General features: G+C 38.7%; 1 protein-coding gene across 1 annotated transcript; it reads left to right on the top strand.

The window, feature by feature from the left end:
* Positions 1-571: 571 nt before the first annotated feature.
* On the top strand, positions 572-17885 carry CENPL (centromere protein L). Its single transcript, XM_032591842.1, has 5 exons — positions 572-659; positions 3890-4066; positions 6939-7190; positions 11788-12330; positions 15343-17885. Exons 2-5 carry the CDS (start codon positions 3893-3895, stop codon positions 15412-15414), a joined length of 1041 nt encoding a protein of 346 aa, XP_032447733.1. The 5' UTR covers positions 572-659; positions 3890-3892; the 3' UTR covers positions 15415-17885.
* The last annotated feature ends 652 nt before the right edge of the window (positions 17886-18537 follow it).

Raw genomic sequence — 18537 nt, 5'->3', positions numbered from 1 at the left:
CGGAAATTTGAAGGAAAGCTTCGCGTAGATAGAAAAACGCTGAAGACTTAACTTCGCGCGATTAGCCAAGTCGACGGATAAGGGTTAGTCGCTCGACCTCAGTTAAAATGACGACCGTAGTTGCTTCACTAACGGGTAATCGACACCAGGGAGGCTTCCGGCGTCGGACCGCAGAGCGAGTCGGGAAATGATTTTAAACCGAGAAGGCGGCTGAAGGCTTGGTTGCCGCTTCTCAAAGGCGGGGTTTCAAAGCTAGCTGGGCTCCTGAAGGGCTCAGGTGGAGAGAGGTGAGTTGGGACCTAGTGTCCCTTGCCCTTCCCCTCCTGAGGCAGAAGCCGACTTCACAGGAGCGAGGGTCGCAGAGTGGGTGGCCGGGTCAGCGGAAATGTCCCTCCCGGGGTGAATCGAAGGACGTCTGAGGCAGCGGAGGTCTTCTTACAGGGGCGTTTGTGTTCCTGGTGAACCCACTTTCTGTGGAGCGAGAGGGAATTTGGAAGGGTCAGGGAGGGGTTCCCTGCAACTGTCTCTGAGCTGCCATTTTGGCGTTTTTTTTTTTAAACTTCAGGGGACTTTAGTCTCGATCCACACTTTTGGAACCAGATTTGAAGAATGATTCGTGAAGCCGTAATGGGTGACAGCGTCATCACAGCATTTCATTGGTAAGACGCTTTGTGTTTGTCCAGGACAGGCAGTAAGTTCTATTTTGCCCTTTTGTGCGTTCCTTATCTTTACAACACTTGTGTGTGCTTGACACTCGGCCGAGCATTGGCGGTGGGATTTAGGTATTGGTGCCAGTGTAGAAACGTGAATGATTTACCGCAAGAAACCCCACTGAATTGTAACTGTGTGTTATGAACTGCAAGGGCAAGGAGAGTTGGCTGGGGAGCTAGCTCTGTGGACCCCTGCCCTTTCCTGAGGACGTGAACCCTACAGGATGGATTGCATTTGTCAGATGGGAGGAGAGGGGCACCTGGGTGGCGCAGTCGGTTAAGCGTCCGACTTCAGCCAGGTCACGATCTCGCGGTCCGTGAGTTCGAGCCCCGCGTCAGGCTCTGGGCTGATGGCTCGGAGCCTGGAGCCTGTTTCCGATTCTGTGTCTCCCTCTCTCTCTGCCCCTCCCCCGTTCATGCTCTGTCTCTCTCTGTCCCAAAAATAAATAAACGTTGAAAAAAAAAATAAATAGATGGGAGGAGAGAAGCACTCTTAATTGGCTATAGGCTGAATAAAAAAGTCGGGGAGCAGAGGCAAACTTGACAGGAGGAGTAGGAGGGTGATGATCAGTATAGAGTAGGGCGTAGGGCAGTGGTTCTTAACCTTTCTGAAAATTGTCTGCTGGACCTTTCTCCATCCCCCTCCGCCACTAAATACACATGCCCACAACATTTTGCATACCACCGGAGAGGGTTGTTGGATTTTGGAAAGTCCATTTGTCCACAGATCTTGGGGTAAGAACTCTTGAATCAGTAGATGAACCTGGATAGTAGCAAATAATAAGATCAGCCAGGGTAGGACCTTGAGACTCAGAGTTTTGACTTCGTTTAAATGATGTGTGGGAATTGTTGGGATCTCCAGCATTGTAATGGCAAGATGAGAGGGGCGTCTATGCGTCCCTAGTTATGGGTTAGGGAAAGGGATTAACATTAGGACACCGAAATGAGTTAAGGTATATTTTTAACCTCTTCATTATTGAGCAGGGTAAAATTGCACATTATTGAGTGTGGAGTGAGAGTAAAATAGATACAGTCATTTTCTGATCTTTAAATGTGTGGTTGGGCTTTTTCACGTTATTACAGTATTATATACTTAAGGGAAATGTTTTCTCAAAACCAACCATCTCAGTGCTAATAGTCTTTTCTCACCTAGATGGATTTTTAATTTTTTTTTTTTTAATTCATAGCATTTTTCTTTTAAGGAGTCAAATTCAGCAGGGCTTATTTTACCTTGAAATTGGTCTTTACTCAAATGCAGTGTGCAAGGAGATAAGAGTACCCACTCTGACTTTATACTGTCTGAGTTCAAGTCCTGGTTCTTGCACTCTAACTGTTTCTTTGTCTTCCCATCTATCAACTGGAAACATGATAACCCACTTCGTGGGATTGTTTGAGGATTTAAATGAGCATATTTGTTAGGGGCTTGGACAAGTACCTGGCACCTAATGAATGCTCAATAAATGTTAGCAGTTAATCCAAATGACAAGTTTGAAAGAAACATTCTGTGTAGATGGGACTGATTAAATTTTAAAAATTTCAAATTTTTATTTATTTATTTTTGAGAGAGAGAGAGAGAAACAGAATGTGAGCGGGGGAGGGGCAGAGAGAGAGGGAGACAGAATCCAAAGCAGGCTTCAGGCTGTGAGCTGCCAGCACAGAGCCTGACATGGGGCTGGAACTCATGAACTGCGAGATCATGACCTGAAGGCGGACGCTCAACCATCAGAGCCACCCAGGTGCCCCAAATTGTAAAGAGCTAATTCAGTATGCGCTTAAAGCTAGAATGCTTTAAAGTAGTTGCTATTTAAGTTATGTGGTATATGATCTTGCTTGGGCATTATCTGAACATTGAGAACTGTATGTTTAATTTATGAAATTTTGTGCAAGACAGAGGGTGTCCTACTTGGACACAATGAAATTTATCTTAAATATAGAAATAGTATAACTTTTCATTTGTGAAAAACTTTCTTCAAAGGGTTAACTGTGCTAGTACTTGGGAGTAGTTATTATAACCTTATATATAATTCCTTTCAATGAAAGTTATAATTTCAGAGTTCTATGAAATTCTTCTGTTCAATTAAACCAATACTCGTTAACAGTTAACACTCAGCATTATATTAGGGTAATTATATAAGCGATATAAAAAGCATTGTTTCAGTCAAGGTATTTTAGTTGTGTTGGAAAGAGAAAAAATGCACACCAAAAAAAAAAAAAATACTACAAGGAAGTATATGAATATGGACCAAAATGAGTAGTACAGACTAGATGGTCAAGGAGAGCTGTGTGAGCTGGTGTATTATTAATCTCCAAAGATTTTATGAAACATTATTGCGAGATTTTGTTAGGCTCATCCAGACGGTTTTTGGGCTTTTAAACAGTATTGACCTTGAGATCTTCTTTTATACACACACACCCATACACCTATACACGTTGCTTCCAGGAATGAACTATTGATACAGAGGTGTATAACATAGGTATTTTGGGGAAATTAACAAAATTCTACTTGGAAAGAGATCAAATTCGAGCATGATCTTAAAGGAGGTGAAATGATAAAAAGACACTTCAGATAGAGAATATGATTGATAGGCAAAAACAAGACAAGAATATGTTTATCTAGAAGCAGGATAAGGGCAAGCTGAATTATGAAAGATCTTAAATAATCAGCAGAAGAGTAGAATTTTCTCATCACTGTAAAGTTTTTTGCACAGGTGACGGAAGTGTCATTGCTGAAGAATGGATTACCTGTACATATGGAAAATGCTTAGTTGTGGTAGTAAGAACCTGGAGGTAGCTTTGGGAATGGATGACAAAACTGTTGAAGGAAAAACTCAAGAGAATGTGCTTAATGACTATCAGTTCAAGAATGAAAGTATCTTAAAAGAATTTAAATTAACATGGAAAATTGACAGGAATTTGAAAATGGACCAGCAAACTTTTGGAGAAGGATGTGAAGGAGTTGAATTTAGTTTGAACCTTCTGTTTGAAGTATCTGTAAGATATTCATAAAAATAGCCTATAGCAAATGGGAAATGTAGGACTTGGTTAAAAAGTCAAAACTGAGGGTGGGGAGGGGAAGGGAGAGAAATAATTCATTGATAGTGAGAAGAAGAATCAGTGAAACTATGAGCATGAGTTAACTTTTTAGTGTTCAGAATTCTGGTTTTACTTCTTTTCTGTAGACCATGGATCCTTATGATACACCAGAATCGACTCCGAGGCACGGTGCATCCTCAAGGCTTAAAGATTATTTTATAGGTGCCACCCCTTTGCGGAAACGATTAGAATCAGTCAGGAAGCAGGCTTCATTTGTCCCGACTCCACCTCGAAGGAAAATTCCTCAGTGTTCACAATTACAGGTATGCTTTTTGTGTTCCTTCATGTTACTCAATAATTGAGAACATTTGTGAATAAATTTTGCTTTTTATTACCTTTTAATGGTATTTTTAGTATCTCCTTAAATCTCTCAGATAATAAATGAGAAATAGTGAAAAATATTTGTGAGATAGTGAGAAGTAGTGAAAGTAGTTACACCATCAATACCACCTCTGTTAAGTCTTTTTTAAAAAAGTTTATTTTGTGTACATAAGAGCGCAGGTACAAGTGGGACGGCGGTGGAGGGCGGGGAGCAGAGAGAAGGGAGAAAGAATCCCAAGTGGGCTTTGTGCTGTCAGCACAGAGCCTGACATGGGGCTTGGTCTCACACACTGTGAGATCATGCATGACCTGAGCCAAAATCAGTAGTTGGATGCTTAACCGACTGAGCCACCCAGGCTCCCCTGTTATATCTTTTAATCTGCAGCATTTCCACAGTATTTGTCTTTTATGACGTTAACGTTTTGAAGAATGTAGTTTCCTCCCTTATCCTTTTTAAATAGAATATTCTTCGTTTTGTATTTGACATTTCCTCGTGACTAGATTGAAGTTCTGTATTCTTGACTGGAATACAGCGTAGATGCTGTTGTCCTTGGGGATAACATCTGGTAGCACATAGGTGATCAGTTGTGATCATCCTGTCAAGGTGCTGCCCAGTGGTTACTGTTTTATTCCCCTCTGCATCTGATAAGCAGTCTGTGGGGAGACACTTTAGGATAATGTAAACATTCTGTTCTTATCAAAATTTCCCCTTGCACTTAATATCCATTGATAATTTTTGCCTGATTCCATAATCAGTTATGAGTTATAAGAACTCATAACTCTGATGACTCATAAACAATTCTGAAGGTTTATAATGTTAGTAATTTGTGATTTCGCTGGAACATGAAATAAAACCCTAGTTAGTGCAGGTTTGACGTGTGGTTTTGAGGAACTTAGCAGAGTCTGGTGAATCAGTCCCCCACACCTTCCCTGTAATCTTTTCTTGTCAGTGTTGTGTGCCTCATGTCTTTTGGGATATGAGAAAATTTTTGCTTCTTTCTGAAAAGTTTCTTAAATTACTAGCGATGGTGATGAAAGTGATGGTTCTTAACCATAGAACAGAAATTGTATATAAATTAAAGATTGGGATATCCAGGGGTACCTGGGTGGCTCAGTTGGTTAAGTGTCCAACTCTTGATTTTGGCTCAGGTCATGATCTCACACTTCATGAGTTTGAGCCCTGCCTCGGGCTCTGCACTATTAACAGAATCTTGCTTGGGATTCTCTGTCTCCTTCTCTCTCCGCTGTTCCCCTGCTCACGCTTTCTTTCTCTCTCTCTCAAAAATAAATAAACATTTTAAAAGACAAAAGGATTGGGATGTCCAATTCAGTGCTTCCTTATCATACAAATAATTTTGTATCATATAAATTTTCTATCATGCAAATAGTTTTGCTGTACCTTTTGACAGTTATAAGAAAAAAGTTTATAACTTATAAAAGTTTTATACAAATTTCCATGAATACTGTAGTCAAAACAAATATTTTTGTCAAATGGACAACTGTAATGAAAGTTCCAAAAGATAGTTGGAGCTGTAAAACTATGTCAGGAAGTATGAATTCTATAGAACAATTCAGGATAAAAGTAGGGACCTGTACGAGGGTGTATGTGAAGGCCCTCAATAATGCCATAGAACCAATGTGAAGGATGTGTTGTTGTTGTTGTTGTTTTTAAGTTTATTTATTTATTTATTTAAAAAATTTTTTTAATCTTCATTTTTTGAGAGAGAGACAGAGTGAGCAGGGGAGGAACAGAGAGAGAAGGCGATACAGAATCCAAAGCAGGCTCTGAGCTGTCAGCACAGAGCCCCATGCAGGATCAAACTCACCACCCGTGAGATCATGACCTGAGCCAAAGTTGGACGCTTAACCAACTGAACTACTCAGATGCCCCTATTTATTTATTTTGAGAGAGAGGGAACGCGCACAAGCGTGTGCACTGGGGAGGGGCAGAGAGAGAGGGAGAGGAGAATCCCAAGCAAGGTCTGTGCTGCCAGTACAAACCAGACATGGGACTTGAACTCACAAACTGCGAGATCATGACCTGAACTGAAATCAAGACTCAGCTACTTAATGGAATGAGCTACTCACGTGCTGCAGAAGTGTTTTTGTTTTTGATGGTACCTGTGGTTCTCTTAGAGCATGGCAGAAATACTAAGTGTTTTTTTATTTGATCGACTGACTTTGACATTGGGTCATAGAATGGATTTACTGCTAAACATTTAAAACAATTACATAATTAACATGAATCAAATTTGATGCCCCAGGAATAGTTACTATTTTTTAAATCTATAATCTAAGTTTTTAAATGTTCATCCAATAAATATATATTGAACAACTGTTCTAGGATGGCAGTGTTCTAGGTGCTAGAGATGTAGCGCTGAATAAATCGACAAAAATCCCTGTTCTCTTCAAACTCATACTCTAGCAGGGAAGACAGACAATAAAAATCACACAAACATATAATACCAGATAGTAATAAAGCATGTTAAGGAGATACAGAGTGACAAAATTGGAGTGGGTGCAGGTGCAACTTTACATAGGGTGGCCTCTTGAGTGACATTTGGACAAAACTGAGTGAAGGAAGGGAACATGCCATGTGAACACATGTGTGGAGAGCATTCCAGAGGGAAGGTACAGTGAATGAAAAGCCCTGTTCAGGGATCTTCAGAGTCCTGCAGACTCCAGTTTGGTTGGAATGTAAAGATCAGGTACACAGATTTGTAGTAAATATTTAAAATTCTTTGATTAAATTCTTATTTACTAATGTTTCCTAATTCTTAAACTACTGTTGTCTTGATTGTTTTTTCTCTCTAGGAAGATAATGATCCTCAAAAGTTTGCGTTTCTTCTGCATAAACAATGGACTTTATATAGTTTAACTCCCCTATATAAATTCTCCTATACTAATCTCAAAGAGTATTCTAGACTTCTGAGTGCATTTATTGCTGCTGAAAAGCAAAAAGGGCTTGCTGTTGAAGTGGGAGAAGACTTCAACATCAAAGTGACTTTCTCCACTCTCCTAGGAATGAAAGGAACACAAAGAGACCCTGAAGCATTTCTTGTCCAGGTATGTTGTATAAACAGTACTTGCTTCTCAGGAAAAGAATCTGCACTGTCTTGGTTTAGAAATTGTGGTATTTTCTTACTGTTTAAAAATATTTTGAGCTTGTGATTTATAACCTTTTTTATGTCTTGTTTGACCAAATTGTAGTAATTAGATATGGCCAACTTAAAGGTTTTTTTTGTGGGGGGCACCTGGGTGGCTCAGTCGGTTAAGCGTCTGACTTCAGCTCAGGTGACGATCTCCCGGTTTGTGAGTTTGAGCCCCACGTTGGGCTCTGTGCTGACAGCTCAGAGCCTGAACCTGCTTCGGATTCTGTGTCTCCCTCTGTCTCTACCCCTTGCTCACTCACACTCTGTCTCTCTATCTCAAAAATAAATAAACATAAAAAAAAAGGTTTTTCTAAAATAAATATGATTATGATATAATGATTATGATATAATATCATGATTATGATATAATATTTATTTTATAAAACTTAGAAAATACATAAAAATACAAAGAAAATTAAAAACCACAGTTTAACATTTTGGCATACATCTATTTGGCAATAGACAACCTGAGTAAGCTTCTCATTTGGAAAGTTATTAATTATTGGTTCAATTTCTTAATTTATTAATTGAATCAATTCAGTTTCTTGAACCAATTCAATTTCTTAATTGAACCAATAATTAATAACTTTCCAAAATAGAAAGCGCCAGGCCCAGATAAGTTCACTGGTAAAAGCTGCCAAAAGTTTAATTAAGGAAGAAATTATTTTAATTCTATAGTCTCTTTGGAGTATAGAACCAGAGGGAATAATTTCTAACTCATTCTGCCAGGCCAGTGTTACCCTAATACCAAAATTAGACAAAGATTATTTAAGAAACGACAGATTGATCTCTCTCATGAACATAGATACATCTGTCTGGCTATCTGGATCTATTAAAATTAGGATCATATTGCCCATACTTTTGCATTATGGCTTTAAAAAAAAAAATAATGTCATAGGTAATTACTCATATCATTAAGAATTCTACATTTTATAAGTATATCTGTGTAATTCTATGGTTTTTACTAGGACCAAATTTCTAGAAGTGGAATTTTAGCAAAAAACAAATATGTAACATGGGGCCCCTGGGTGACTCTGTCAGTTGAGCATCTGACTCTTGATTTTGGCTCAGGTCATGATCCCAAGGTTGTGGGATTGAACCCTGCATTGGGCTCATGGAGTCTGCTTGAAATTCTCCCTCTCCTCCCATCCCCCCTCACTTGCACACACATATGCACACTCTTAAAAAAATGAAAAATAAAAAATAAAAGTAACATATCATTATATATTGTGAAATGTTCAGTTACTCTTACTTAAAAGTAATATGACTATCTTGATTTATTAAGAAACTGGATTTATTATTCATGCCTGCTACTTCTGTTTATTCTGAGTTAACTCATAGTCACCACAAATTAAATTCTGAAATCGTGAAAAGATCTAATTTTGTTTATCTGTATAGATTGGGTTAGAAAACTGTGGCCTGCAGGTCAAATCTGATTTGCTGCTTGTTTTTATTTTTTGTTGTTGATGTTTTTCTAAATAAGGTTTTATTGGAACAGAACTCCTTTCATTTGTTTACATTATTGTGTATGGCTGCTTTTGTGCTACGACAGCACATTTGAGTGGTTGCTTACAAAGCCTAAAATATTTACTGTCTGATTCTTACAGAAAAAATTTGCTGACGCTTGGTATAGATCTGGTGTTGGCAAGGATCTTCAGGAGTCTTAGGGGTAGGTTTAGCTGCATAAAACAGAAAGCCTAAATAACAGTGAATTAGATGCCTATCTTGAGGTTAATTAATAGAGGTTTATTTGTCTTTTTATTTAAAAAAAAATTTTTTTTTAAATGTTTTATTTATTCTTGAGAGAGAGACAGAGCATGAATGAGGGAGGGGCACAGCGAGAGAGAGAGACACAGAATCCGAAGCAGACTCCAGGCTCTGAGCTGTCAGCACAGAGCCCGACATGGGGCTCGAACTCACGGGCGGTGAGAACATGACCCGAGCCGAAGTTGGACGCTCAACCGACTGAGCCACCCAGGTGCCCCGAGGTTTATTTGTCTTACAAAAAAAGTGGAGTAAGCTGTTTAAGACTGGTGTATGCTTCATGAATTAATAACTTAGGCTCCTTCTATCTTCTGTATCATCCTTGGTGCATGGCTTCCATCCTTAAAGTCACATTGGAGTCTAATATGCCTCTTGAAGCGCTAAATATTAGATGCAGGTTCCAGGCAGGAGGAAGTAGGGGGAAGATGGGAAGGGCAAATAGGATGCCTGCCTGAGTAGGTTTTTAACGAGACTGCTAAGACCCAACCACTTCTTTTTGCATCCCTGTTGGAAGACAGACTAGGAAATTTTTCTTTTTTAGTGGGTACTTTGCTACCTCCTTAAAAGCATCTCATTAAAAGCACAGTTTTGTTTTTTTTTTTTTAAATTTTTTTTTTCAACATTTATTTATTTTTGGGACAGACAGAGACAGAGCATGAACGGGAGAGGGGCAGAGAGAGAGGGAGACACAGAATCGGAAACAGGCTCCAGGCTCTGAGCCGTCAGCCCAGAGCCCGACGCGGGGCTCGAACTCACGGACCGCGAGATCGTGACCTGGCTGAAGTCGGACGCTTAACCGACTGCGCCACCCAGGCGCCCCAAAAGCACAGTTTTATTGTGGAAGGAAAAGTAGGTACTGGGTAGACAGCAGTCTTTGTCAAATGAAGCAGTTGATTTCCCAGAGAAGTGATGTGATTTGCATGTCAACAGGTAAGCAACTGTTCCTGTGCAGAATAGAAATGACCTCTTGAACTCTTAGCAGAGTGTCCTAATAGTTCGCAAATTAAACCTCATTTCTTCACAGGGTTCCCGGACTTTTAGGTTATACAAGTGTGATAGACATGGCTGGCTGGGCTTTAAGGTTTTTGAGAATCGCTTGTAGTCTCTTGAACAAGAAGGCAAAATATGCTAAAAGTAACTTTTTAAATGATGATCTCTAACAGGATCTGATACTGGGCTGTGTTCTTCACCTTATCCTGGTCAAACTTTAAAACTTCTATGAATATCTTGGGGCGCCTGGGTGGCTCAGTCGGTTGAGCATCTGACTTTGGCTCAGGTCAGGTTGAGCATCTGACTTTGGCTCAGGTCATGATCTCACAGTCTGTGAGTCCGAGCCCCGCGTCGGGCTCTGTGCCGACAGCTCAGAGCCTAGAGCCTGTTTCGGATTCTGTGTCTCCCTCTGTCTCTGACCCTCCCCCATTCATGCTCTGTCTCTCTCTGTCTCAAAAAAATAAATAAAGGTTAAAAATAAAACTTCTATGAATATCTGGAAGGTATGTTTGTCATGTAGTTTATAAATTTGAAGTTTGAAGGATTAGTCAGTCTGCTGGAAAATATAATCAAGATTCTAAAAAATCTGAACGGATTGGCACAATGGGTCAAATTGAGAGTGAAATTTTAATAGGAATACATATATTCCTCTATATATTATGGGAGATTTACCTATTAACAGCAAGGATGAATAAGGATAATTTAAAGCTGTCAACTAAAAATTAGAAAACTGCAATCTAAGGTTATATTAGTAGTAGTATAATCTAGGTCTTTTTGAAGTAATTATATTCACTTATGAATGACTCTCATGCAGAAGAATTTCAGAGTAAGCAGGATAATGTGTGTATCATAGAAGGAATGGTTAAAGAAACTGGAGATGTTGAACCTGGCATTACATATGATTGGGATTATCAGATATTTGAAGGGCTTTTTCTGTGGAAGAGAGATTAGATTTGATTTGTTCTACATGCACATAAAGAAGAAAGCAGGACCTGTGGTAGATACTGTGTGCCTAACATATGAAAGAACAATTTTAAGTTGATAGAGCTGCCTTAGGAAATCCTGAATTCTTCCTCAATGGAAGAATTCAAACACATTGAATATGTGACTTTTTATAGTCCCTTCTGAAGTTGAAATTTTGAGGGCCCCCTCTCCCCGCCAAGGATAGCATACTTGGTTATAACCATATTGGCATTCCTTAATTTGCTTATTTTGCATTTTGGCTGCACCAAGATCTTGCCATATACCATGTCCTAATAAGAATATTAAGAGGTAGGAGTGCCTGGGTGGCTCAGTGAGTTGAGCGTCTGACTCTTGATTTAGGCTCAGGTCGTGATTCCAGGCTTGTGGTATTGAGCCCCACATTAAGGTCCATGCTGAGCATGGAGCCTGCTTAAGATTCTCTCTCTCTCTCTCTCTCTCTCTCTCTCTCTCTCTCTCTCTCTCTTTCTCTCTCTCTTTCTCTTTCCCTCTCTTCCTCCCTACCCCACCACCCCACCCCTTGCCCCTCTTCCCGCTTACATGCTCCCTGGCTCTCTAAAAAAAAAAAAAAAAGAAGAAGAAGAAAAAATATTAGGAGGAAAGTCAGTTAACTTGATAAACCCTAATAATGATTAGGGAGATTATTCCCATTATGTTTTTTTGGCAAATAATACAATATATCTTCTTATTTTTTAATGTACTAATTTTGAGAAGGTGTAACTTAAGAGTAAAGGTACTTTTGCATTTAATGAACTCCCCCGTTTTTTTCTTTGTAGATTCTGTCAAAATCTCAATTACCATCAGAGAACAGAGGACAAAAAGTGTTGTGGACTGGTTGGTTCTGCTGTGTATTTGGAGACAGTCTTCTGGAGACTGTTCCAGAAGATTTCACCTGTGTACCTTTATTTCTTGCAAATGGAGCAGAGACGAATACAGCCATAGTTGGAACCTGGTTTCAGGAAACTTTTGATTGTCATTTCAGTTCCTTAGCAATCAATGCGTTTAATCTTTCCTGGATGGCTGCTATGTGGACTGCATGCAAAATGGACCAATATATGGCTACTACTGAATTTCTTTGGTCTGTACCGTGTAGCCCTCAAAGTCTGGACATTTCTTATGCCATACATCCAGAGGATGCAAAAGCTTTGTGGGACAGTGTCCACAAAACACCTGGGGAAGTTACTCAGGAGGAAGTTGACTTATTCATGGACTGCCTTTATTCACACTTCCATAGGCATTTCAAAATTCATTTATCAGCCACAAGATTGGTCCGTGTTTCAACATCTGTAGCTTCAGCACATACTGATGGAAAAATAAAGGTTAGTTTGAACATATCTAGCTAGGTAATTTTTTCTTACTGCATAGTTTTCAAAATGTATAGAGATTGTATTTTCCACATTGAAGAAACACGTTTGAATGCTAATTCGAGACAGTAGAGAGATTTTATGCTTTATAAATGATATGCTAGAAAGTCTTCAGCCTTTAGATGCAGCTCTGTAATGGAAGGATACTATATATTGTGTGCTACAGGCTTTGGTAATAAAATGAATATAGTAACTTTGAAACTTTCAGAATTATGTTTCCTCAAACTTTGAAATAATTATCAGCAACAGAGGATTTTTTGTGTTAGATCAGAAAATTATAGCCAGAAATACCTAACTAAGATAACATCTTTATATTTTAGACTTTTCTGTCTCTAGTGGCAAAGAAATAATTGACATTGTTTTATTCTCTAGGAAGTTTTTTTTTTTTTTTTAATGTTTTACTTATTTTTGAAAGAGAGACAGAGTGTGAGCAGGGGAGGGGCAGAGAAAAAGGGAGACACAGAATCTAAAGCAGGCTTCAGCCTCCAAGCTGTCAGCACAGAGCCTGACACAGGCCTTGAACTCATGAACCATGAGATCATGACCTGAGCCGAAGTTGGGTGCTTAACTGAGCCACCCAGGCACCCCTACTCTCTGCAAAGTATTTATTAGAGGAAATCTCAGAAATAAACTGAGAGTAGGTACCTAAATATAATAAAATATATCAATATATTTAAAATGTATTAGACTGTGGCCACAGTAAACACTCTGAATATTGGTCTTGTCACTGAGCTAGGATTTTAATAGACCTTAATTTTAAATGTTTTTCTTTTTTAATTCTTTTTTAATGTATTTATTTATGAGAGAGAGACTGAGCGTGAGCTGGGAGGGCCAGTGAGCTGGGAAGGGCCAGAGAGAGAGGGAAACACAGAATCTGAAGCAGGCTCTAGTCTCTGAGCTGTCAGCACAGAGTCCAATGCGGGGCCTGAACTCATGAACTGTGAGATCATGACCTGAGCCAAAGTCAGAAGCTTAACTGACTGAGCCACCCAGGTGCCCCAATAGACCTTAATTTTAATCTTCAGAGCAACCCTGTAGTAGGTATTTTTATCCACATTTTATTTTTAAAACAAGGAAACAAGGCCAAGATAGGTTTTAGTGATACCTGCAAGATAGTTTGGTAAGAGGAGGAGTCAACATTTGAGTGCTTATCTCTTAGGTTCCAAAAAGTTCATGCTCTATAAGCACTATATTAGTGTTTTTCGAACTGAAAGTCATAATGCAATTGTAGGTTGGAAAATGATGGGAAGAGAACAGCTTTAAAAAACAAAAGAAATCTGGGTGCCTGGGTGGCTCAGCTGGTTAAGCATCTGACTTCAGCTCAGATCATGATCTTGCAGTTCATGAGTTCAAGCCCTGCATCAGGCTCTGTGCTGACAGCTCTGAGCGTGGAGCCTGCTTCTGATTCTGTGTTTCCCTCTCTATACCTCCCTCGATTGTGCTTGCTCACTCTCTCTCACTCTCTCTCGCTCTCTCTCTCAAAAGTAAATAAACATTAAAAACAATGAAAGAAATATAATGGAAAATATAAAAATGAGTATCACATGTGGTAAGGGTATACATTTGCTTGTACTGGATCATGATGTTAAATTTATTTCTTACTCTGATTTGCAGTAAAACATTTGAAAGATTATATCATGTTATTTTGAAATTATAAAGGGAAAAAATTCCATTTTAGCACCTCAGAATTCAATGTTCATGAGGTCTTAATATATTTTAAAATTTTGTTTTCATATGCTCACACTCCATTAGTAAACTACATTTAAAAACTGTTTTGTAAAATGTGTTCTTATGAAGATAAAGGTGGTTCTTAAGCACATTTATTTTATCTGGTCTATTGTAAATCTAAGAGCCCCTCTTAATAATGTAAGACAGTAACTGGCTCCTAGCTTTGCATAATTCCATGATGATAACTAACATTTATTAAGCACTGATTGTGCCAGCCATTTTTAAGCATTTTATGTATATTTTCTCATTTAGTTTTTCACAACAACCTATTTCCATAGGTTGTAAAGAGAAAACTAACACAGGGAATAAGTAGGTTCCCTGATATCACACAGGTAATAAGTAGATTTTGCATTTGAACCCAGTCATCTGACTCGAAACCTTATGCTTTTTTTTTTTTTTTAACGTTTATTTTGAGAGAAAAAGTGAGCTGGGGGGACGAGAGAGAGGGAGAGAGAGAATCCTAAGCAGGCTCCACGCTATCAGTGCAGAGCCTGACGGGGCTCTATCCCAAGACCCTGGGATCATGACCTGCGCTGAAACCAGGCGGAGGACACTCAACTGACTGGCCACCCAGGCTCCCCAAAGCTTCTGCTTTTAACTGCAACAGTGTACTGCTGTCAAGAATGATGTGTCAGCCAGGTTTCTGCCACCTGCTTAGTTTCTACAAGATACTTTTTAAAAAAAAGTTTTTTCATTTTTAAATGTTTATTTATTTTGAGAGAGAGAGAGAGAGAATCCCATGCGGGGTTCTCATTGTCAGCATGAAGGCCGATGCAGGGCTCAAACCCATGAACCGTGAGGCCATGACCTGAGCCAAAATCAAGAGTCAGAGACCTAACCAACTAAACCATCCAGGTGCCCCTCTACAAGGTACTTTTGGAGTCTATATCCCTTTGAGAAGAAGGAAGCTATGGAACCTTTTTCTAGAAATGTAGATCCAAGGGATTCATGGATTCCCTTCTCTCCCCTTACTTCTTAGGCAGATAGCCTAACTGTGGAAGCCAGGATAAATAAGAACCTTAGTCTAGTTATTTCTAAGCACCATTGACTAATAGTTGTATATTTATTAAAGTTAGTAGTCTTCATTAAGTAAAATCTATTTGACTTAGAGCCACAGTGGTATGGGTTGATCTTAAGATTGCAGATACGGAATTTAAAATAAGCCTGGAATTTTTATCAAACTGCTTTGTTATAATAATTAATTCTAACTTTAATTTTTTTTTTGTTTGTTTTTTTCAGATTCTGTGTCATAAATACCTCATTGGAATCTTGGCATATTTGACAGAACTGGCAATTTTTCAAATTGATTGAGGTCTTGTGGGAACTATAAATTATGGATTATATAACTTTTTCCTCACAGATTATTTGCCTAATTTCTATGCTGAGAGGAACTGCAGGAGAAACATGCATCTATATCTGCATCTGTTTTCCTCTCAGTGCCTTTGGAATTGCCCAGATAGAAGCCCAGAAGGATCTAGAACAAAGAAGGTGGTAGCGAATGAATCACAGCTAGGTGTTTATATAATAGTCATGATGATCTGGGAGGCCAGTCTTTAGAAAATGCTGAATTGTTATTTTCTTGGGCCATCTTATATCAAATTTTTAGGATTCAAATGAGATATCTCTAATATTGAGTGTTTTTTATTTGGGTCTTTAAAAAGCTTTAATCCCTTTTAAGCATTTTAGACTTGGATTCAGAGAGAATTTCTGTCTTCTAAAGACATTTTCCTACTATCATTTCACTGTAGAGAGTTGGCAATCAAAATCTTCTCCAAAGGAAACTAAAAATTAATATACATTTATTAAAGCCACTAATATGCTTCTGTTTTTAATGCTGTTCAATTCTTATTGCAATGTTGAATTAAATATTCACTTTTAAAATGAAGCAGCATGTTTATCAGTGTCTTGGTGGCAGATCTTTAATTAATGTCTCAGGAATGAGAAGTCATAGGCTTTTTCTGTAGCACAAAGGTTACAAACCAGCAATTATATAGAACCATACTTATAGAATTGAAAGGGATCTGTGAGCCTCTTTTGAGAGCAGCAGTTATCTTGTTTAACTTTCATGTCCCTAATTTTGGTTTAGCACAGTGCTTGGTAAATGTCTGCAGGTTAAGTAAATGTATTTTAACCAAATCTTCCATTTTATAGATGAAAACTATAAATTGAACAACTTAGGAGACTTGCCCAAGATGCTATGTTTAAATCTCTTGTTTTAATTTATGGAGTATGGGAACATTTTGTTTTACTTTAGAAACTCTTTTTTAAAAGTTGTTTGAAAGGAAATTAATAGGCTGTCTTTCTAAAAGGTTAACTTTTGGAATGGAATATTATTTCACATATACTAGGAACAGCAGAGATAGTGGAAAAAGCATGGGCTTTGAAGTGAGACAGTCATTCATTTAACTAATATTAAGTTCCTGCTGTGTACTTAGAATTGTATTGGGTAACAGGGGTATAGCAGTGAAGACAAAAAAGATCCCTGTCATTTGGAAATTACATTCTAGTGGAGGAAGGCAAAAAATAAATAATTTCTGTGGAGATAAATACTTAAGGCAGTACAATATGGAAAGGGGGTCTCTCTGGGTAGGTGACATTTGAGCTGGGTCCTGAATGCTGAGGGAACCAGCTGTGTGAGGATCTGTGGAAGGGTTTGCTAGGCAGGTGAAATGGCGAGAGCAAAGGCCTTGAGATAGGTAAGAGGTTGGCTTATTTGAGGAATAAAGGAAGTCTGTGTGGCTGAAGGAAGTCAGGGTGGAGTAGTATTAGATGAGACTGAAGAGATTGTGCAGCAGAGACTTATTCCATGGGTATGTCTCCCAATTTTTGACTGAGCATGTGGTTGTCTAGAATAAAGATGGTCTTTTCTGGCCTTTCTCTTAGGTAGGTGTAGTCCTATGACTAAGTTCTGACCCATGGCATATAAATGGAAGGATCAGGAATCTTCCTTAAAAAACAGCAGACATATACCCCTTGACGTTTTCTTATTCTGCCATCTTTGCTGCTTGGAACACATATAATGACTGGAATTCTAGCCACTCTTTTTGGTCACGGGGATGCAGGTCAGGTCATAGGAATGGTGGAACATGGCCTGAAACGAGTTTGTGCCTTGAGGACTTCTTGAGGCTGAACCCCAGTGCCACCCTTGGGCAGTCTTCCTATGGACCTGTGTGTCAGAGAGGTAAACTTTTATCTTGTGCAAGCTGGTGCTTAAAGACATTTTGGGTCTCTTGCTCATAGCCAAACCTAATCTTGATAGAAAGAGGCAGGATCTACGTCATCTAAGTTTTTGTAGCTATTTGTGAAGAGGCTGGATTTCATTCTAAATGCAGTGGGAAGCCATTGAAGTTTTAAGCAGGAGAGAATATTACCTAATCTGTATTTTATAAGATATGAGGGAGAATGAATTATAGGTGGACAAGAGTGAAAGGGAAAACAGTTAAAAGATTGTTAGAAATGGTACAAATTCAGTGGAGAAATTAGCAATATCTAGCAAAATGTTGTAGGATTTACCCTTTGACAAGTAATCCCATTTCTAGAATTCTATCCCCAAAACTCCCTGGCAAAATATAAATGAAGCCCGTATAAGGCTATTTATTGCAATGGTGTTTGGTAGCAAAACTGAAAACAATCCAAGTGCCCATCCCATGGGGATTGTTTGAATAAATTATGGTATAGCGACACAATGAATTACCACTATGTAACCATAAAAAGGTTTGTGGAAGATAATCTAATACTACCATGGAGTGATCTTTTTTTTTAATAGTTTTTTTATTTTTATTTTTTTGACTAAAATACTCATTTTATTTATTTATTTTTTTAATATGAAATTTATTGTCAAATTGGTTTCCATACAACACCCAGTGCTCATCCCAGCAGGTGTCCTCCTCAGTACCCATCACCCACCCTCCCATCCCTCCCACCCCCCATAAACTCTCAGTTTGTTCTCAGTTTTTAGGAGTCTCTTATGTTTTGGCTCCCTCCCTCTCTAACCATTTTTTTTTTTCCTTCCCCTCCCCCATGGTCTTCTGTTAAGTTTCTCAGGATCCACACAGGAGTGAAAACATTACCATGGAGTGATCTTGATCTCTAGGATATGTTATGTGAAAGAGCAACTTGTGGACAGTGTGCTGTCTGTTATGGATGGAATGGGTGAAATATGAATATGTGTGTGTATTTCCTTATGTTTCCAAAAACCAATGGAAGAATAAACCAACTAATAAAAATGGTTACTAACTAGGGGGAAGGAAGGAACTGGGTAAAGGGGACAGAAATTAAAGTTAAAACTTATCTGAATGTTCCTCTTTTATAGTTTGGCACCATTTAAGTGTTTTTTTTTTTTTTTTTTTTAATTTTTTTTTTCAACGTTTATTTATTTTTGGGACAGAGAGAGACAGAGCATGAACGGGGGAGGGGCAGAGAGAGAGGGAGACA

The sequence above is a fragment of the Lynx canadensis genome, chromosome F1 (assembly GCF_007474595.2).
Source record: "Lynx canadensis isolate LIC74 chromosome F1, mLynCan4.pri.v2, whole genome shotgun sequence".
Classification (NCBI taxonomy): domain Eukaryota; kingdom Metazoa; phylum Chordata; class Mammalia; order Carnivora; family Felidae; genus Lynx; species Lynx canadensis.
This window is presented reverse-complemented; position numbering and strand designations above follow the sequence as displayed.

Excerpts from the sequence above, each read along its gene's own strand:
- CENPL (XM_032591842.1), top strand. The coding sequence starts at position 3,893 with ATGGATCCTTATGATACACCAGAATCGACTCCGAGGCACGGTGCATCC. Across the intron at positions 4,067-6,938 it reads CTCAGTGTTCACAATTACAG|GAAGATAATGATCCTCAAAA; the intron begins GTATGCTTTTTG and ends TTTTCTCTCTAG. Across the intron at positions 12,331-15,342 it reads ATACTGATGGAAAAATAAAG|ATTCTGTGTCATAAATACCT; the intron begins GTTAGTTTGAAC and ends TGTTTTTTTCAG.